Source organism: Netta rufina, assembly GCF_964035555.1.
Source record: "Netta rufina genome assembly, chromosome: 2".
Classification (NCBI taxonomy): Eukaryota; Metazoa; Chordata; class Aves; order Anseriformes; family Anatidae; genus Netta; species Netta rufina.
In genome coordinates, this window is record NC_140124.1 from 12,553,900 (window position 1) to 12,576,445 (window position 22,546).

The 22,546-nt window shown below is 33.4% G+C and overlaps 1 protein-coding gene across 3 annotated transcripts in view; it reads left to right on the plus strand.

The window, feature by feature from the left end:
* Positions 1-22,546, plus strand: part of PFKP (phosphofructokinase, platelet) — a 45,145-nt gene that overhangs the window by 15,940 nt on the left and 6,659 nt on the right. Inside the window, exons 5-17 of one of the 3 annotated variants that reach the window (XM_084281956.1) lie at positions 2,342-2,507; positions 3,259-3,303; positions 3,404-3,512; positions 3,801-3,896; positions 4,522-4,614; positions 4,973-5,098; positions 5,663-5,727; positions 7,249-7,318; positions 10,510-10,656; positions 11,482-11,552; positions 11,983-12,070; positions 12,913-13,065; positions 18,650-18,802. In XM_084281956.1, coding sequence (XP_084138082.1) covers positions 2,342-2,507; positions 3,259-3,303; positions 3,404-3,512; positions 3,801-3,896; positions 4,522-4,614; positions 4,973-5,098; positions 5,663-5,727; positions 7,249-7,318; positions 10,510-10,656; positions 11,482-11,552; positions 11,983-12,070; positions 12,913-13,065; positions 18,650-18,802 — 1,382 coding nt within the window. The remainder of the gene's footprint in view (positions 1-2,341; positions 2,508-3,258; positions 3,304-3,403; positions 3,513-3,800; positions 3,897-4,521; positions 4,615-4,972; positions 5,099-5,662; positions 5,728-7,248; positions 7,319-10,509; positions 10,657-11,481; positions 11,553-11,982; positions 12,071-12,912; positions 13,066-18,649; positions 18,803-22,546) is intronic. The other 2 variants (XM_084281954.1, XM_084281955.1) reach the window with 2 other exon arrangements.

The following is a 22,546-nucleotide window of genomic DNA, read 5'->3' on the forward strand; positions in this document are numbered from 1 at the left end:
TATTAGTTTTTGATTTCTGTACATCCTTTCCTATATACCATAAATGTTCAAAAAGACACCCAAAAAATACTGGGCATCTGTCTGTGTGGCTTTTTTCCCATTATGAACAGATTTCAGTGTCTAAACTTTGAGCCTTCTGCTTGAAAGGCCCCTTCACTCAAATGTAAACTGAGATGGCATTTTTTTCCTACAATAAGCAAAATTTTCCTACAATATTTGGTTGTTAATAATTTATTATTACTTTCCTGCCTAGTTGTTTAAGATCAGAACATTATAAAAATGCATCCAGCCCAGTATTCATTTGATGGCATCTAAGAGAATGTTTAAGAAAAAGAACAGAGCAAGCCTACACAAGGCCATGTTGATGCTCTGTGTTATTCAGAATATATAAGTACTCACATATGTTTCATCCCTTTCTGTCTTCAAGACTTCCTGAACCAGATGCTGTTAGCAGTCCTTAATGAATTTCTCCTGTATGAATGTATACAGTCTCCTTGAACAGATACAGATTTTTGTGGAAAACACTGTAGCAAGCAGTTCTACAGCTTCAACAAATTATGAAGATTGTGAAGAATCTTTTCCTCCTGATTATTTTGATCCTATTAGTTTCTAGTTTTATTTGTTGTCCTCCGACTTTTCTGTTAGAACAAACAGTGAATGATCAATCCTGATTTCTTTCTGTGTGCCACTTATGATTTTACAGCTGTTGTATTTTTTCCTTCATCATCTCTTTTCTAGATGGAGGAGTCCTAGTTTGCTTAGTAGTTCCTTATATGTATAAGTTCTGTACCTATGATCATCTTTGTTGCCCTTCTCTGAACCTTTTCCAGTTCTACCATATCCTTTTTGAGGTGGGGAGGACCCGAACTGCACGCAGTATTCAAGATGAGGGCAAACCATGGATCTGCACAGTAGTATAATGATCTTTGTTTTGTTCTCTGATATTTTCCTAATATTTTCCTAATATTTTCATTTTATTTTTGACTGCTACTGGGCACTGAAGCTGATTCATTAATGAAAACAGCATTATCATATAATTATGTAGAAAATAGTATTTTCATGTTAGGATATGTTTTCATGTGGGTTAGTTTATATTTCTCTACAGTGAATTCCATCTGATATTTTATTGCTGCTCATCGTGTCTTGGTAGTCTTCTTTTTATTCACAGACATTTCCACACATTTAGAACCCAAGTAATTCAGTATGAACAATAAACTTTGGCACCTTACTGTTCATTTCCTGTTCTAGGTTATCGCTGAATATGTTAAACAGTCCAGATCCCTTTAAAACTACTTTGGTTACCTTCCTGAGATATAAAAATCTGCATTTACTACAGCCCTGTTCTGTATTTTTCACTCTCTCCTTTCGTATCATTTACTCCATGCAAAAGCCTTCTCTCTTATGCTGTGGATGCTTAGTTCCCTCAAAATCCTTTGGGGATTGAAAATCCTTGTCAATTTTTGGAAATCTAAGTAGAATATATCAACCAGATATCCCTTGCATTATTATTATGTCACTTTAGGAACACTAGAAATGGTTTGTAAAGCATTATATATATGTTCACAGAAAACACTGACTCTTCTTCAGAATGCTGTAATTATCTGTACAAACATTAGTTATTTTTTCCGTATGGTTTATAATATTTTCTTTAATATAGTCATTAAACAGTTATATAGTTCTTGAATCTTGCATGAAAAATTTGGTGTTATTTGCTACAGTTTAGTTGCCACAGCTACTAAAGTAGTTGTAAGCACTTAAACAGCTGACATTTCATCCTTGAGATCCTTTAGAACTGTTGTGTGACTCAGCATTTTCACTGATGTCTTTGGAGACATATATGAAAACTTAAGAGTAGGAGCTGTCCTATTCTATTTACTTATTAATCATGAAATCAGAGCCTTTCAGTGATGCAGAAGAGAAGTCTTCAGAAGCTTAAATGTGGGGTTTGATTACTTGTGTATGCCCCCTTACATCCAGTTTGCATCTTTTTGCTTGTACATTGTGTGTCACACACTGACCCTACAATTTGGATGCTATTGTGTCCCAACCACCAATTTTAAGGTTGGTTACAAAACATGATAATCTGTTGACGCTTTGAAATGGACTGAAAAGCTCTTGTTTCCTTCCGTAGTGTAAGGAGTTCTGTGCAGGATTCTTTTGTTTGGTTGTTTGATTGGCCTTTCTTTGTACTTCTGACTAACCCTGCTACCTAAAATATCTAAACATTATTTAACGTTTGGATATGTTTAATTTACAAAAATAGAGCACGCAAGAAATATTTCTAGTATGCATTTTTTTGAAGTTTAAACTTACACGTCTTTCTCTGGATATTTCTTTACAGGAAAGATTGATGAAGAGGCTGTTAAGAAATATGCTTATCTTAACATTGTGGGAATGGTTGGATCCATAGATAATGACTTCTGTGGCACTGATATGACCATAGGTACTGATTCAGCCTTGCACAGAATCATTGAAGTCGTGGATGCCATCATGACCACTGCTCAAAGGTAATTGTGCATGTTATAGAAGACTGTAACAAACATAGTTGTTTCATGTCTTATTTCCTATTGTCATGCAGTAATGGAGGATATATGTTCATCTTAAATAGAAGTTAGGTAATTGACTCACACAGTATTTCTTGAGTGTGAATATAAGCTATTTTTAACCACATCTTTCATGTGTCTTGATTTTTTTTTTTTTTTTTTTTTTAATTTGCAACTGCTTTTCTTTCATTCCTGTCATGGCGGAATTCCAAACATCTGATTGTAGAGATCTAGGGGCACAGCTTTTATCAGCTTTAGGGGCAGGCTTCATTTTTCTAATACATTTTTAGTCTTTCCTAGACATGCTATTCTAGAGAAGATTCAGACACGCATTGAATAGTACAAAATAACATCTTCATGTAAGCTTTCCACAGGTAAAGTGGTAGTAATTAAATGATAGTTTTATGAAGTTCAACAACAACTACAAAACCTACAGCAGTATCATTACAATTCATAACTATGAGTTTTCATCATTTACATTGCTAGTGAGTGTTCATCTCTTCTCTTGTAAATGCTTTTATAAATCTTAAAATGAAACAGGAGTGAAAATGAATTAAATTGTAGAAGATACGTAGTTTAATATGGCCTTTTATTTTGCTAATGAAGGCTGTGGTCATGTTACCAAACACAGCATATTTCCCAATACCAGCTGCTGATTTCAAGAACTTGGATGGGATTTTTGAGCTGCAGTTAATTTGTTTTCTCATCTTTACAGCCATCAGAGGACGTTTGTTCTGGAGGTTATGGGGAGACACTGTGGGTATGTATTATATTCAGTAGTTTTTGTTTCATACAAATATAATTATGAAATACCAAGAAATCTGAACCATAAATAACTAAGTATTTGTTATATTTATTAGGTATTTAGCTCTTGTCAGTGCCTTAGCTTGTGGTGCAGATTGGGTATTTATTCCTGAATACCCACCAGAAGAAGGATGGGAGGATTCAATGTGTGTTAAGCTTTCAGAGGTAATAAATTACTCTGTTTTGGATTTCCTGACTTCTTGTAGATCCTTTTTTGAAAGCAGTGATTTAGCAATGCAATCAGACTTCTTAGCACCTTTCCTTGTTAATTTGATAAGATGTTTTGGTTCATCAATTAAAATACCCGTATGAAAATAAAATGTATGAGAACTCTGAAGTGATTGAGTATAAACTGCATGGAGAGGGAATATTTTTTTAATGCAAAACAATTTCTTTTGAAATTGTGTGGTGATTTTCTATATAACTATATGAATATGCTTTTTTTTACTATAGAATCGTGCACGAAAGAAAAGGCTGAATATTATTATTGTAGCTGAAGGAGCTATTGATTGCCACAACAAACCTATAACATCAGAGAAGGTTAAGGATGTAAGTGTCGATACATTTATGATGCAGTTTCTATTTTGTCCATACCAGAGATCTTTTTACTAACACTAACATTTCTGTTAAGTAAGTCTGTTCAAAAGTAGATTCTAACACACTTTGCTGGTTGTATTTTAAATTTGTGCTTTATTTATCCAAGTGCACTTAAAGAGAAATTGTTTCAGTTGCTGTTAATTAGGACCTTTTTTAGTCACAATATAAGACAACAGTCTGAAACACTTACTTCATTGGTACTTTCATTGTATACAAAGTCTGAAATCTGCTTACATCAGTAATTACAGGTATATTATACATTGTTTCTTGTAAAACTTAAATCCTGATATGTCCCACTTATTGTGAAATAATTATGTTTACTTTGGACAGTCTTGTCTTTTTTTTTAAATGGATCTTTGTCAATAATTTTTATTGTTCTCTAAGATTTAAAAAACAAAAACAAAACAAAACAAAAAAAAAAAACAAACAAAAAAACCCTTTTGAGCTGAAATCACTGATTATTTGCAAAGTGTCCTTTTGGAAAAGAATTTCAAAACCACTCATTGGCAGAGATACATAAACTAGTTATGCTAATAAAACTACATATAATAAAAACACATTTTGAAATTTTTTGCAGCTTGTGGTTCAGCGGCTTGGATTTGACACTCGTGTGACTATCTTGGGTCATGTGCAAAGAGGAGGAACCCCTTCAGCCTTTGACAGAATTCTGGTGAGTTACTTAAAATAACTTTTCATGGCATCACTTGGTACAAATGCACAGTTCATCATTTGTGGTGGTTTCACACTGATGACTAGCTGAACTCCACCTTGCATAGAGATATCGGATTATTTACTGGAGAGAGGGAGATCTCAATTGTCTGTCAAATTCAGAATAGTGAAGCACTTTACATAAAATAATCTGTAGTAGGGTTAAAAAGCAAAGCTGCAAGAACAATCTGTTACAGTTTCACCTGAAAAATAAGAATTAATTTCAGGTTGATTTTCAGAGAAATCTTGACCATTTCTGTGAGTGCAGGCTTTTAGGTTTTAAACACTTGCTTGAACACTTGAATGTTTTATTTTTTCAGGCAAGCCGTATGGGTGTAGAAGCTGTGCTTGCCCTTTTAGAAGGCACTCCAGATACTCCTGCCTGCGTTGTGTCGCTGTCTGGAAACCAGGCTGTCCGTCTGCCTTTGATGGAGTGTGTGCAGATGGTGAGTTTCTGGCAAAAAGCCAGTTCATCGTTATTCATTAACTACAACGGACCACTGTGTACTATAATCAGTGGTCTGTCGTTAAAATGCTGATGGGAATGTGTACAACACTTACCCGGATCTGGGAAAAATGAGCTTCGTGTGTGTTCTCTGGTACTAAGTGATAACTGTGAACCACCAATAAATAATATATAAATAAATATATATTCATTAATGCAATGGAAGCATCTGAAGAATGCTTGCATCCATTTGCACGTTGTATACAACACTCTGGTTTCTCCACCAAAACTGTTCAGTGTTACTTTAGCTTAAAATAAAAAGGGAAAATGCAAAATAGATGCGCTGATTTTCCAGAGAGACTTGAGGTGTCAATTTCTACTTTGTTCTTCTCCTGTGTACTATAAATTATGCTGTGATAAAATGTAGGTCATAAAATGAAAAATCGGTCTTTCATTTTTCACTTTGGAAAGTTATTTCATAGTGCCTGTTTAGAGAAATATATTGACAATCAATCTTCTGGGTTGTTTTTTTAAACTTACTGAATAATCAACTTGTTCTTTCAAGACTCAAGAAGTACAGAAAGCCATGGATGAAGGAAGATTTGTTGAGGCTGTGAGGCTTCGTGGAAGGTATGACAAATAACACATTAATTTATTTGCTCTAGAAGGGCTGAAGTGCTTTGCTGTTCTGCTGGCACTTTACATTTAAATCAGTTTATAAATGTTTTTGTGTATTTAGAGTAATATAGTAGAGAAGATGGAAGAAGAGTTGCTTAAAAAGAATAATAGAAACATTTATCTGTGTAAAACAAACACAAAAAAACCCGCCACACAAAACAAAGAAAACTAGTTTGGTACCGTGTGAGACTCTAGTGACTGATGTTAGGATAACTAGCCACAGAGAAAAGAGCTGCTGTCATGTATGAATGGGCTGGTAGCAACCACATGTTTGTTTATTCAAGATTTTGAAACCAATCCTGTGTAAGATGAATTTATTTGTAAGCAGCCATTAGTTTTCCAACAGTAATGTTGGGGAAAGACCTTCTGCACCCGTATGTGTCAAAAGGGCACGTTCTGTTTCAAGTTGCTTAATAGTAAAGTGTTTTATCACCCATCTAATAAAACTCTCTTGCCTTACATATGGTTATTTTATGTTTTCATGTTATCTTACAAAGTGTGTAACACAGAGTGTTTTTGTGTTCCCTCATTTTCAATTATTACCATGTTTTGCGTTTGTAATAACTTTAGTCCTAACATTGGATAGCTGTTTTTAAGTTACTTTGATTTGCTAGAGTGAGGATTGATTATTCATACTTATAATTAAAACAATATTTTTCAATTAAGTGTTTAGAAAGTACAGAAAGTGTTCATTCTTAGAAATCTGTTTTACTCAGTAATATTGTATTACGTGTACAAAGCAATGTGATTGCTACTAGTTGCACAAAAAAACCACTTTTCAAATCTAGTACTGTAGCTGAAGTTGCTGCATTGTCAAATTCAGTGCCTTGAATGCCTTCAGTATTTAAGGCATGTTTCCTCTAGAATCTTCTATTTATTTTTTCATTATCTATATACAGTTATTTCAAATAAGTGCCGTGTCTTGAGATTAGCAGTGGAATTTGAAATTCTTACCCTAATACAGGATGCATGCTTTATTTTTGTTTGTTTGAGATAGACAAGCCTTGCATATTCATATTATGAACTGGCAGGTATGCTCTTGAAAATGGGGCTATATTTTATTTTATTTATTTTTTTGCTGTAGTGTTGCTTCGCATTCAACCAAGGTCTAGGCTAAACAAAATGTGGAGGAAAAAAAAAAAGGAAACCTTTTTCCAAAAGATTATCATTATTTTTTTTGTTAGAAGACCTATGACCCGCCCAATACACTTTGTGATAACAAAGTTTAATGGGAACTATGTTGTCTCGCTTTCTAAAGGCTTTTTGTGAAGCCAGAACACTGATATTAAAACTTTCTTACTTGGGAGTTGACTTAGTTTTAACATTTGTAAGATTTTGCATATTATCTTTAAAAACATGTTCTGTTAACTTCTTACTCTTTCTATCAGCTTATGAAAAAGTTTACTCTTTAAAGTAAGTGTGTTCAAAAAAACTACTGTGTTACTGGATTTGTTTATTTTATTTATTCTTTAGGAGCTTTGAAAACAACCTTAACACCTACAAATTATTGTCACACAAAAAACCAGATGCTGAGCTTCCAAAGGTGAGAGTTCTTTTATGAGTGTGTAATGTGTGTCTGCCCCTAGGGTATATTAACAAATCAACTTTTTCTTCGTCACCCCCTTAAAAATTGTCTTCAATTCTATATCGTATGTTATTTTATAAAATTAGTCAAATATTATAATGGCAGAAAGGTGATTGTAACACACCATCTGATTATTATAATAGTTAATATTTTTTAAAATGATACAAGTCTAACTAAAAATTTTTATCCTAGACAATTTCTATTGTGAATATGTCTTGGATATGTCTCTTTCCCAATTGCTACAGTATCTGGTCCTAATGGTTACTGTCATCACTTTTGTTAGGTGACATGGAGAGAAGGAAAGGTGATGTAATCGCAATTAAGAGACTAAAAATCTTGGTAGAAAGAAGGGTACAGTATGAAAAAAAAAATTCTAGCCTTTCATTTCAAAGGGGCAAAACTACTCAAGAACAGAGGCAAGTACAGGAATTCATTGAACAGATTGGATAAGACACATGGTTATCTGATCTAGTAAGTCACTGTGCACAAGGCAGTAGTGGCTATTTACCTCTTATTTCCTTTTATACAACTTACAGACTGAGAAAAGCTGGATTTATTAGGAAGTTGTCAATAAATGGTGTCTGAAATAAATTTCAGACAGTTGGTTTTTTAATTTTTCCCTATTAATGGTTTACTGAGTAATTCTGTTTTTTACCAGTTTGCAACTATGTCACCTCACTGGTTAATTCATTTTTAATTGTGGTTTGTGACTATTTTTTGCCTTATTTGCATGATTATATTACTATTATGTTTTGAGGATTTTTTTCAATGAAATATTTAAGTAATGGTTAATAGTACCTTCTCCATATTACTAAGCACAAATTTGCATTGAAAATAGGAAAAGTTCATTTTGATTTAGAAATTCTGTGGATAGGTAATAGCATCGTCACAATAGCCATTTTGGTTGACAAAAATTAATGTGTAATCTGTCAGGGAAATCTTTGCACAATAAAGAAAACTTGATTGCAAATTAAAAGTTATAATAGAAGCTACTAGAGAGGATAAAATGTAGTTTAAATTATATTTTTACTTTATCTAAATATAAGTAAAAATAAGTATATAGATTGACGTTATTTCAAATATACCTGTCAAAAACTTAATTTAAAAGTGTGTGTGTGTGTATTGTGTATGTATGTATACACACACACACACACACACACACACACACACAGACCTTTATTAGGCCTTAAATTAGTGATTTTCAAGAGACCAAAGAATTCAGGATTATTTTTAGTGGATATTCAGCATTTGCTTTTCCAGATCAGACTATTTGTTTACATTGCAGTGTAATTTTAGGATTGTTAGCATTGGTCTATTTCTACTAGTCTGTTTTGTTTCACAGTAGTTCTACTATGTCTTTTTGTGATGGAAGACATTAGAAGGAATTGTAGGTCACTTGCAATAATTAACAGAAGTACTTGGCTATGACCACACCAGCCAAATCTGTGCTTCAATAAAAGGTGTTAGAGGGGAATTAAAAAGCAGATAAAATGAGCCTGTCACAAGAATTGAGGAAGAGGCTAAGCTGATCAGATCACTAGAGCCTACTCAGTGCTCTGCTTCAGAAGTGTTGCTGCATGCAGATATTTTGCTCTTACGTTTCCTTTGTCTTTTTTACAATTCTTTGATTGCACTGAAGTTTAAAAATAAATAAATAAATACAAATTCTGTATTTTTTTTATTTGAAAAGATTCAATGATTGTTGCCTAACATCTGCTCTGTATTTATTGTTTATTTGTTTTGGTTTTCTTTTTTTTGTTCTTTATTCCCATTTTCCAGGGTAAAGCAATTTTCTCCAGTACTAAGTTGTTACAATTTTGTCATGTTAATGATTGCAAACAATTTAAGATCATTGAGCTGTGATGAATTTCGGTGTATAAGCTCAGGCTGTTAAATTTTGTTGCATTTTTCTTAGTTTGCTATTGTTTAAAGCCTGTTCTGCTAAATGCATACATGTATGATTTGCATTCCATGCTTTGCTGTTCAATTGAAAGATGCTTGCTAGCATTTACTCATAGTAGTACTGTTGCTTTTTTTTACCCATACACGTTTTTTCTTTTTATTTTTAATGCAAGTACTGAAGCTTTAACTCTGAAAAAGAATCTGTGGTTTGAAAGGTTTTGGATTTATCAGTGTGAAGACATAGTTCCATTGAGGATAGTGTTCTTAATTTGAAAATTATTTTGTCTTTAGAACTGGGCTTGCTGTAACAAGATAGAAGTTTTACATCCTATTTTATATCTAGGTCGTGTGATTGTGGTCCTTTCCATTGTTCAGTCAGTAATGCTTACATTTACAGAATTGCTTTATTTAGACACAATAACTAACAGATATATATGGAAACTAAATGCAAGATCATGGAATATATATTATGTAGCAAAATATTATTTCATGTCTTGTTTTAAGCAGAACCTTTTCTCTCTTACATTGCGTGTATTTTAGTTTACAAATGCATATTTGATATCTCAGACTTTTCCCTTTGAATAGACGAGACACTTACCTGGAACACATATTAAACTTGCAGGAGGAGGTAACACTATATATAAACAGTTACTCTGGAGTCACTAAAATGCTTTAAATCTGCCATAATCTGAAACCTTACGGTAATGTGAAAGATGCTGAATGATCCTGTTTACTGCTGCTACTGCTGCTAGCTGCTCTAAAAGTCTGGCAGATACTTTTAAATTAAAGTTGTAATCTGTTCCAATTTGTGTGTCTGCTGATGACACTAACTGCTACGGTGATTGAATGAAATACATCAGCTCCTACTCTTTTCTAGGATATTCTACTTTGCAAAATCCAACTGTTTGGATAATATGAAAATGGTTGAATAACTTAGTCTATTTTGTTTTTCTTTCTTTTTTTTCTTGAACCTAGCTGAGCTAATTATAAAAAAAAAAAAAAAAGCGTAACAAACTGCAAAGCAAATTGAAAGTCTTATGTAAAAACTTTTAAAAAAAAAAAAAAAAAACAGATTGTGTGGCATTCTGAAAATGGGAAAAATAGATTTAGGTATATTTTAGTTTTGAATGGTTTTCAGGGCTTTGCAAGTTCCTACATTACAATATTTATCATCTGTGCATGATGGAAAAATTAAGCGTGATAAAAAAAGAAAGTGCTTATTAAAGATTGTTATTTTTCTCTTGCAGACTAATTTTAATGTGGCAGTCTTAAATGTTGGTGCTCCTGCAGCTGGAATGAATGCTGCAGTAAGGGCTGCAGTGAGAGTTGGCATAACTGAAGGCCATAAAATGTTTGCTGTCATTGATGGATTTGAAGGTTTTTCTAGAGGGAAGGTCAGTATTTTGTGTGGATAGTATAGTAGTATGTACCTCATCCCACTCTACTGCCTTTGTTATAAGGCATGTTCTTTATTATAATTGCGTGTTCTGTGATACTATCATGGAAAGTAAATCAGTAAGTTATTTAATGAAGACATATGAAACACAAATTGTAACTATTTCTCAACTATATAAACCTATTTGTTTGTTATTGCTTTATTTCATTTATGCTTAAATACTACATGCTTCAGAGCTACAGAATTAGTTCAGGTGATGGTCAATGTTTAGCATATATAGATTTTCCACAGAATAACAGAAGAATTGCTGTTGCATTTGTGTTCTTTTACAATAAGAAACTTTGCAGAGATGCCTTTTAAGGAAGGAAGCTTTTGTTTTTTTTTCCAGGTGAGTCAGATTCTTCTGTTCCTCTGTTTTAAATGTTATGCATCAGTTAATGGCGTGAGGAGAAAATACATATAAGATTATTAGCTGGAGCAGTAGGTCCCAAAACTAACCTCAAAGACCTAGTTTTAGACTTGTATGTTTCATGTTCAGTAAGAGAGGATATGAAAACAGGACCATGATATGAATCAAGGAGGAAAAGTTTATTGTGATCTGGAGAAAGAGAGAGAATGAGAAGGGACTGGTAAGAATTAAAGAGAATTTAAGTTATTTAACCTCTTGATACTGATACTTCTGCCAATTTCATTTTTGGTGCTGCCAAAGTGCCCAACAACTCGGTCCAACAGCTTTATGTTAAGTAGTATCTTGTGTTTGTTGCATGTCAAGAAGAGTAATTAAATAATTATGTAACAAAATCTCCTTTACTTTAATTCAAAGATAAAGGAAATCAGCTGGGGAGATGTTGGAGGCTGGACTGGCCAGGGAGGATCGATTCTTGGTACCAAACGGTAACATCAATATTTTTCCAATTGCTATGGTGAATTCTAGTATGTTATATAACCTGTGTATACTTCAGTTCTCTTTTCCTTTCACTGAATGTTTTAATTCTTTTATTTTTTTTTAATGTTATATTCCAATGTGGGTATCTTGATGGTACTGTATCAGCTCCAAGGAGAGAATGACAATGGGAGTTGTCATTCTTCTTCAACTGAAAAATTTCCTAGGGAAATTATTTAAAAGTATTGCAAACCTGTATTTTTCTCATAGCTGATGTGGTTCCTTAGAGGCGACCAGAAAGAAATATATTTATGAATAGGTATTTAAAATGAAAAATATTCTATTGCTTGCTGGGTTTACCGTTATGGCTTAGTAATTAATTCTTATTGCTGCAGAGTCTGTAAATTGTTTTTATTTTTCTTTTGGTTTAATAATTTTCAGTACTCTTCCTGCTAAGTATTTGGAGAAGATCGCTGACCAGATGCGCACTAACAACATTAACGCTCTTATGGTTATTGGTGGATTTGAGGTACAATTAAGTTTCAACTTTATGTCTAAGTAGAATAGAATTCCTAACAAAAGAAATAGACCATTTTAATTTTCACCCAATCTTCATGTAAAGTGCATTTGATTTGCTGTATTTTATACACAATATAGCATTTAGGATCAGTTTTTACTAATCACTGATTTCTGTGGAAAGTTGGCATTCAAGGCAATGACTAATAACTGAAAAAACAGGTAAGCTAAATGGATAAATAAGATGAGGTGATGTGATGCTGTTTCTATATTTAAAAAAAATAATAACTTCAGCAGTACAAGCAAGTCTATATACCATATCAATACTCAGAACACATCAAAAAGTTCTTAAGCTTTAGTTGTAATTGTACTGTGGTCCCTTATTTAAGCCACTCTTCTCAAACAGTGCATTTAAAAATCTGTAATAAATGAAGATAAGTGTTCTTTTTTGTTTTCTGTCCATATTTCAAGTTCATCTTACTTTACCAAAGTGATTTTTTTAAGGATGTCTTGATTCAGGAATACTATGATTTGAAACAACAGGTAATAGTACCTGAAGATTGGGGAATTATTTTGTATATTTGTTGTACAAAGCACCTTTATGTCTAAATTACATATTTTCTTGAAATGAATGAGTATTCTGTTTATTGTTTCTTTTCAAATGCATACATGTTTTTAATCCTTTCTGTTTTTTTTTTTTGTGTATCTGTCATTTTAGTGGATTCTTAATGCTTTGGCTTGCTGAAGTGTGTCGTGGTAGAAATGGCTCCCCCTGTGGCCCGTTCCATTTTATCATTCCAACCTTGTCTTTATTTTATTTGTCCTAATTTTTCATCCAATGCCTGTGCCCAACAGGCGTACCTCGGACTCCTGGAATTGTCAGCTGCCCGAGAGAAATATGACGAATTCTGTGTTCCAATGGTTATGGTTCCTGCAACAGTATCCAACAATGTACCGGGTTCAGATTTCAGCATTGGTGCAGATACTGCTCTGAACACTATAACTGATGTAAGTCTATTCTGGTGTGTGCGCTTACTAATACAGCAGTTCTGGTTAAAACTGACTGAATTGGCTAGAACTGGATATTTTTATAGACCAGAACTTTGGAAATCTAATCTGGAAAATAATACAATTACTCAGTATAGACACATTCATGATACTTAGTTAAAAGAGAGAAGTTTTGTGGTCTCAGAGGTAGATCCAAAACTACAATGACCTTTGAATTTGTAAACTACCAAATAGGATGGCATGTATTTATTATATAGGAAAGAAAGAAACCTAAAGCTAGGACTTGATGATCGTTTGCACTGTAGAATAAGGAAAAAAAAAAATCCCTGTTATATGTGAAGTTTCAGTATACCCAGCTGTGACAAATCCCAAGTGAATATTGTTCTGTTCAGAAATGAATCCTTATTTATGTAACCATTTCTGTAATAAGAATTGTATACACTACTAATAAAAGAAACAGATTTAACATAAAGAGCTGAGACATATTAAAAAAAAAAAAACAACAGCAAAATACAACAGTAACATAATATAAATTAAGAATGGATCAATTAAAAGTAAATTCAGTTGGATTATCAGAGAATTATCAGGTGCCACACAAATAATACATCAAGCACGCATGTTTACAGTTCACCTGAATCACTTAGGAAGCACTAATCAATCATACACCTGCTAAGAAAAGCAATACTGTTCCTATATATTTTGAGATAATGTTATCCAAGCAATAACAATGGGAACATTACACTTCTTTTGGTTTTATTTTTCTTTTTAGTATAATCTGTGGATGCATATCCAGTAGTGTTGGAGCAAAAATATTTTCACTGATTATACATGTTGAGCTACGTTTAAAAACAAACAAAAAACTAAAAACAATAACCATGATGTTTGTGTAAAGTAGGAAAAGAATCTCAGATTGCTTTTGAAATGTAATATCGGTTCTTCTGTCATATAAATTTGTTTGAAGATTTTAATCATGATAATATTTCAAAAAATATCTATGATTCCTCAAAAGCTATCAACCTCAAGAGCATTAACATAATTTTCACCTATTTATTTCTGTTTACCATACCAACATGGGGGTTTGTTTTTCTCAAGATAATTCTCATTTGAGTTAAGAAATTTCAGTTTTCCAAACTGTTGCCTTGAACAAGACTGTAGGTTTATAAAGGTTGACTTTTTTTCCAGTTCTGGTAAATAAAAATATCTCACCAAAATGATTGATCATAAATTGAGGTGAGTAAAATGACTGTGCATGACACCTACTTTTCTTTTCTCCTTTTTTTTCATAACCTGTGTATGTTTACCTAACTACCTTCTTTTTATAGGTTATTTCATGTAGAGTAGGGTCTCCCTCTCTCTCCCTTTCCCTATACTGTTAATGTGTTTTGCTTTATACTTAGGTTTCTAGATACTGTTAGACTTCATTAGGTAACAAATTGACAGTGTCTCCATATTTTCAATGCAGTAGTTGAAAACTTGTTTGTGTTGTATTTTACTGATAGTCTTTTTGTTCTTGCATTTTACTTTGTCGAGATTTTTCTCTGAAATGTATACAAAATGTAATAGCTTTGCAGGATTTAGTTTCAAGCCAATAGAAGGTTAAGATTTAGAAGGCTAAGGTTTGTTTTTTTTTTTTTTTTTTTTTTTTTTTTCTCCTTGGAAAGGAGCAGACTTTTGTGTTAAGGAAAGATTCCTGCTTAGTATTTTTTCAGTTTTCTGCTCTGACTGTTTGAATATGATCCACTAAGACTGGTAATAAAAAATGTTTCCTTTCATTCCTGTGTCACATGTTCAGATCAGGTTCAATAGCGATGCTGTCCCCTGTGAAGTGTGACTGATAGGCTCAATACAAGTCATATAATTTTCATTCCTATTGACACTGTTAGATGAGTAAATGTGTCAAGTTTTCAGATTAGCGTCTTTTAGCTCTCAGATTAGCACACTAAAGTGTTACCACGCTTAATTTTTCTGTGGTACTTTTACAATTCTATGTTCTCAACAACGTTCAGTAAGGTAAGTAAAATCTTCTGGGTAATGAGGCCTTGTTGCTTTTTGGCATTAATAGATGTTTGTCAGTGTTAGGTTGTTTGAGAGTTGTCAAGGCATGTAAATGGTACCCTGAGACATTTGCATATGTGGTGATGTTGCATTTAAAAAAGAAAATAAACGAACACAAATCAGACTACTTTGTTTTATACTTACCTAAACTTGGTATTAAAGATGGTATATGATCTGTAAATACTTGAACAGTTACAGATCTTCTGGATGAGTTATTAGGCAAGAGCATGCTGTGTCCTAAGTCATGATAGTGGATGGTATGTTTCTCAATAACTAGAATTTGGATTCTGTGACAGATTCTTTGATGCTCTTGATTATTTTTTTTTTTTTCCAAATTGTATTTTACAATGTTAGACTTTTAATCAGTAGAATGGTAGAATTTGGGTTGTCTCTTGAGTAGCATTTTAAATTTGCCTATATATTCTATTTTCACTTCAGTGTAAAATATCAGTGAGAACAATTGTCAGAGAAATTGTCAGTATTCCACAGTACTGGAATACCTGGGGAAAGGTGGAAGTTTCAATATGTGAATAGGGTATACTTTAGGCTTTTTGTATCTAGGTAGACATAAATTATTTAGAATTACAGGATGAGAATGTTAACTTGAATTTTTCTCTGAAAAGAAGCAGCAGTAAATTAACCACGGTAATAAAAGTACCTGTGTTCTTAATTTCATGTTGCTAACTCAGTGAAATAAGTAGAGTACTATTTTGGATATCAGACTTCTGAAATATGACAAGAAAAGTGTTAGTCTTCATACTTACGTAGACATAACCTATACATTACTGGGTTATTTAATAACCATCAAAAATGGAGGTTATCAACACATTTTTATGAGTGAAATTAAAAAAATTGAAATCTACTCTGTAAGTAGAAGAATGAATAAAAAGTTAGACTTCTAGCTACACAATGTGAAAACGTATGGAAAATATGAAAATTAAATTTGAAAACAAAGCCTACAAAGGCTAGAGGACAGTGACAGAAAGAGCAATAATCCAGAACAATGTATGGGAGAATATGCATTTTGATTTAGGACATAAGAACTAGATGTGGAAATGAAAAGTAAAGGTAGCAGCTAGAGATGGAGAATGAAGGAACTTGAAAAAAGAGGAGGCTGAAATCTTTTGATATGCTCAGAGAATTGACAATCTGCATTTTCATTCCATCCTTCAAAGGGAAGGGTGTGCAAGCTGATCAACTGGTCATGAGAAAAAGAATAGCAAACAGCCACAAGAAGACAATTTCTCACTGGAGTGAAGAAAGTTTATTAGATTGTCCGTGCAGTTTCATTGGGAAAAAAAAAAAAAAAAAGGGACCACTCTCCTGTTATCATCCCTATGCTGGTGCTAGCATACGTGATTGTACATTAATCTGAATCATGCAGCTGAACAGGCTGAATATTAACCTGGCCAAACTAATTATCCAATTCAGTTTTCATCCAGTTTGGTCCTAGCAATGTGGATGTGGAGCTGGGGCAGTAAGTCCATCCCTTTTAATGGACACAAGTCAACAGAACACAGTCTGTGCTTGACTGCTTGTATTTTTATAAAACACATTTGATTCTGCCAATACACTTCTAAATAATAATACAGTAAATGGATATGAAATGATTAAAACATGTTATTGATGTGGTACAGTATTCCTCTATGATCTTACTGTTGTCCTCATTAAAAAAACAAAATAAAATGTAAAGCAATGATTACAACCACCCATCATTTACCTTCCAGAATTGTTAAATTACCTTTCATTGAAAATGTTTTCGTATTTTCTGCGGTGATGCTAAGATGCTGTGTATAATTATCTGATGCTTATGCTTGGTGGAGGTACAATCTTTGGATATGTTTGCTAAAATCACTTGCATCAAATGAAATGGCAAAATTTAATGCAAGTAAAAACATATCTTACCATATCATAACTAACCAATTGTGTTAGTTACTGCTCTAAATTTCCCTTCAGCATGGTTTCCCAAAAGTCTCATTGTAAAACTTTTCAGAGAAATTCATCGGCGTTTCTTTGCAGATCTCTAAGAAGCCTTATGGTTTTGACGTCACTTTCTTTCCTTAGAAACAAAAAATGCAACTGACTGACTTAAGCTAAGCTAAGCAATTACTGCTCAATGAAATTTTCTCAGTGAAAATTCATTCTCATCCACTCAAAAAATAACAATAATAAAATAATCAGAATGTTTTGAATAAATAAATAATGTCGCTGTTTTGGCTATACTACTCAGAGCTGCAGATCTGAAACAGCAGCTTTTTAGACTGAGATATTAAATTGGAAATGCATCCTAGCACTGAGCTGAGTTTAAAGTTGCACTTCCAAAATTTATCTGAAGTCAACATAGACTTTAGAAACTTAGTTTGCACTGCATTCACCCGATGACATATGACCTGTCATCTCACTGAATGGGATCTGCTCCATCTGGGGAAAAGAGCCTTTAAGCAGAGCTCTCACGAGTGAATTTTTTCCCATCGCTTTCTCCCAAGTCATTGATTAAATTAGTAGCTGTGGAGATATTTGTGGAAATAGCTACCTAATAATTTGATTTGCCATAGTTTGCTTCTCTGAACTGATTTGAGAAATTGAAAAAAGATGAGACTTCTGTGAACGTCATTCTTTTCTGGGAAAAGGATTAACAAAACAGGAACATACTATGTAATTAGACTTTCTTGTGGAGAGTCATTACATAGGTAGTTTAAAAAATTGTCACACATCATGAGAGATGCTGAATGAGTTTGGATTAGGTAGAATTGGAATAATGTAAGTTTAAAAAAAAAAGTTTACTGACTTAAAACAGCTTGAATTTCAAGCATTATTTTTACATCTGTTAGGAACACATAATCCTTTTCACATGCAGATTTATTTTGTAATTTGGAATCTTCCTAAATACCTACAGCTGCTTCACAAAGCAATTTTGAAATGTACTTGCAAACTTTAGCTCATCCATGTGCACATGTTCTTGGATTTTTCTGGACCTCTGTGTGATCTACGTGAATAGAAGCACATGTGTGATGTCGATAGAACCTTGGAAGGCAAAGGCAATTTTTTTCTTTTTTTTTTTTTTCTCAGTGGAAATAGGTGTGTCTTGACTTTGTAGGATAACATAGTGTTAAAAAACAGATTTCTTTTAAGCATTTCCTTCATGTTGCAGGTGTTTTCCTAGTTAACTTTCTGAACTTCTTAACACGTATCAAACTTTGTTCTTTAAGTGGCTTTTTGTTGAATGATTTCCAGTCCATCTTTGTGCTGTCTTCTTTCTGCTAAACTGCTTCAGACCTCTAATGCTGTGCACACTTCATATTCACTCCATATTTACCTGCACTAATCATCTGCATTTCTTCAAAGAGCATTGTGCCAATGCAACCTCAGTGCACTGTTGTGGTCTGTACAGGATGCACCCCCAATAATCTCACCAATTGTATTCACTTGGGCCAATGGACAGCCAAATTTGCCATCACACGCAAGGAGTCATTAGCAGAGCAATCCAAAGACAAGGAATGTATCACTCATACTTGTACCACTGCTTCAGGCCTATGAAAGTTGTCTGCAGCTACATGAGGCACGTTCCCGCTTTGAGGAGTTTTGCGTACCTATCTGTGTGTTGCCTGCTACTATTAGCAACAATGTGCCAGGCACAGACTTTAGCATTGGTGCTGACACTGCCTTGAATGCTATTGTGGAGGTAAGACCGTGTATCTTTTAAAAGTTAAGATGGTAACATACATAACATCAGGATACCTAAAGACCTTGAAATGTCTAGTGTTCTAAAATAATTCTGTCACTGTAATTTTTATGTTTTACAGTTAAGAACTTTACCAAGACTGATTAAATATGAACCTAATTAAAGTTGATTATAGTCAGTATTTAGCTTTTGGGGATTCTATTTTGTTATCCAAGACTACTGCATTAGTGCTTAAGGCATTTGCTTTTACTGAAAATAAAAGATTTTATGAATTTCTTTTTTTCTTTTTTTTTTCTTTTTTTTTTTTTTTTTAAATCCTAAGTAGCTTCTCAACATTATTTAGCTGAAAGAAGAAAGCACATCTTTTATAAATACCATATTTATTGTATGGGCCAATGACTGAACTTAGCATAACAGAACATCTGTGTGTGTGTTAACACTAAACACGTGAATAATCGTATGGACTACATAGGTTTAACATCAAGTATAAACATAGTGTAAGCAGTTAAGTTCATCACTGATGCTGATTTGAAGCCAGATCTTGCTATGAGTGAAGCTCTCCATTTTGATCAGAACAATCAGTTTTCTAGTTCTAGTCTGCTGTAGCATTTTTCCTCAGGTACAATTACTATATGAAGTCTTTAATTCTTTACCATTTCACCAAGTCTGCTGGAGTAACAAAAAAGGGAACTGGTTGAGGACTAATGCAAACAGATGACTGAATAGCTTTGGGTTCTATCAAACCTCCTATTATGAAACTAAATGAATAATTATGCAATTGGCCAAGAAAGTCTGCTTGGAGATCCTGGGGTTTGAGAAATCATCTTGAAAACTGATTTGTTTTCCTGCTCCGGTACAGAATTACTTATTCATTAGAGTAAAAATCCTCTTGTAGCTAAATGAAATAGCTGCATCAGAATATAGTATGACCTGGTCAGTAGCAGATGCAATATTACATCCCTGGAATGAAGAGAATGAAGACAACCTATGATGTAGAATGGGTAAACAGCATCAGCACATTCACAGGTAGGACACAAGTCCTCTAGTCACTCCATTAGCTGCTTCTGCCTTACCCAGCCTCTTAAGTGTGGCTGATAGGCACATGTAAAAATAAAAACACGACAACACAATGGAAAAGAAAATATACATACTACTGCTTCCTCTTAGTTCACTGCTTTAAGTACTTTTAATTGCAATTTGTACAGCATTCAGTAATGCTCTGTTTAAAAAAAAAAAGTGATCTATTAAATTTCAGAAAGTTTTGTTTATTTAAAAAGATAAAATATTGTTGATTTGGAGGTTTGAATATCAGATTTTTCATGAAGCTGGTTTAGTTCGTATGACAACACAACTAGCAATGGAATCTTAAAAAGTTCTCCAGAAAGAATCACCATACCTCCATGTTTAAGAGTCCTGAAACTGCATCATACTCTTGAGCGTTGGCCTTTCTAGCCTATGGAGTAGGATGTGAATTAAAAATACAGAGTCAAGACTGAAGTCCAAGACAGAATTTGGTAAATATAATTTCTAAGAATGTTATTTTTCCAATTTTGTATAGGTTCACTTCTACTTTTTCCAAGACCATCAGGAAAAAGGGCTAGAACAATTTTTATTCTAGATTTTTAAGGAGGGCAAGCTTATTTAGGAGACAGGGCAATGGGGAGGAAAAAAATGAAAGGTGACTTAAAATCCTGATCAATTACTTGACCAAGCTCACTGTGAGGTTTCACAGAAGGTAGTGTCAAGGCAGTGAAATATGGACAAGTAACAAAGGGCTTCTACCACAGCAGTAGTCTTTGCTATTATAGTCTCAGTTTCTTTGAAGCTGACCCCATAACCATGAATTAAAAATTCCTGGATTAATACCAGCTACAAATCTCTCTCCCTGAAAGCAGCAAATAAAAATCTATGCTAATGTTTTATGTCAAAATCCAATGTCAAAATCCATTGTTGTGTAGACAAGTACACACACAGTTTTCACTGGCAGTTATTCTAAAACAGGAAATATAGCATCAATGTAAAAAGCTATGTGTTTTTTTTTCCTCATCATAGTCAATTAAAGTAAGGATTTGAAATTCTACCATGAAAAAGCTGAGATAAAAGGAGCTAGCAACGTGACAAGTTAAACTGATTGTATGATAGTCTATATATCATCGCAGTAAAAAACATGAGACGTTCATAAAAAGGAATTGCCTTGCCTTCTGGTTTTAGTACCTAACACCACCATTTGCCATTATGGTGATTGGTATTGCTTAGAAAGCAACATAGCAACAGTTTATAAAGATGGTCTGTCTGTCTATAGCAGGCATGTAGAAGACTGAAATGTATGGCTACTAGATTGCAGAAGATTACTGCTAACCATATTAAATAAAAACATCTGTACATACAGAGATACCTGTGTGTCTTAAGGCTAGAAAAGATCACATTTCATCCAGTCTGATTTCATGCATATTGGGTCCTAGAACTTAATCCTCTTAAGTCTTGAGTCAGGCTGCTAACTGAATAAGAACACTTGTATTGTATCTCCTATAAAGCTGTCTGAATTTCTTTAAAATCTATCAGTGCCATTGGAGTATTTCTGTCACAGTTATTCTGAGACAGCAAGAATAGCAGACAGTTTCTTCTGCATTTCTATTACGAGAGACATCCTTCTAAATACATCTAAAATGGTTAATCCCCAAAGCAGAAAATTTCATTCTTGTACCAGCAGCAGGAAAACTTGCTTGAAGTTTACAAATGTTTTAGGTCTCTCAAACAGAAGGAAATCAATGTATTATCAATCCAGTTCTAGGCATGTGGGGGTGGGCATGTTTTTTTTTTGTTTTTTTTTTTTTTTGAGTTAAAATCAATGTGCCTGCTACTGTTACAAGTAATAGGGACTTTTATAAATTTGTTGTTTACCATATACCAAGTACCAGCATTCTGCAACAATTACAAAACCACAAAACCACATCTGGAACAGGAAAGCTTGAGGACACTGTAAAATCCAAGACGGGTAAAAGAAAATGTCACCTTGAAAAAAACAACGAAGTTCTATCTAAACTTGTTTAGGTTATGATAAACAGAAGTATTCAGAAACATTTTCCATAGCAGAGTGTTAATCAGTATTCTTAATACATCTGTGTGAATTCTGCACTTGAGTGTGTGTATGGGTTCATGGGGGGTAGAGGTATACGTTTACATATGTGTGAAAATATAAAGATGCATAGATTAATTGGTAGCTGGACCTAAATAAATGCATACTGGTTTTAGTTTCTGAATGCGTTAAGCACTATGATGTTAAAAGTTTTAGTCTTTTTAAGTTTCCTCACTTACCAATTCAGTATTTATTGTGGTCTGTTTGGTATATTTTTGAAGCTCCTATAGCTCACAATTTCTTCTTGAAGTCCTGTTGCTATCTGAATGAAGCTTTTGGTTGTAAAAATCTGTGAAACAAATCAATATTAACAGGATCTGTAGTTGGTCATTCAGAAAATTAGTAAGGCATGAGGAGTTCTTAAAAATATAATTCAAGTTTCAAAATTATGCGATTGCTAGATACTTTCATTTCTTACTTTTACCAAATGGAACTGATGTATGGACTATACATCAACTTTCCAAAATTATTCTTGTTACCAAGTCTAGCATAACTTTTATTGATTTTGAAGGAAAAGGAGGAAGTAATATGTTTCTTTTCTTAATCTCTTCCTGAAAGGAAGTATTTTTGTCCTATGACTTAAAAATAACTTTGAACAGTTGCTGTAG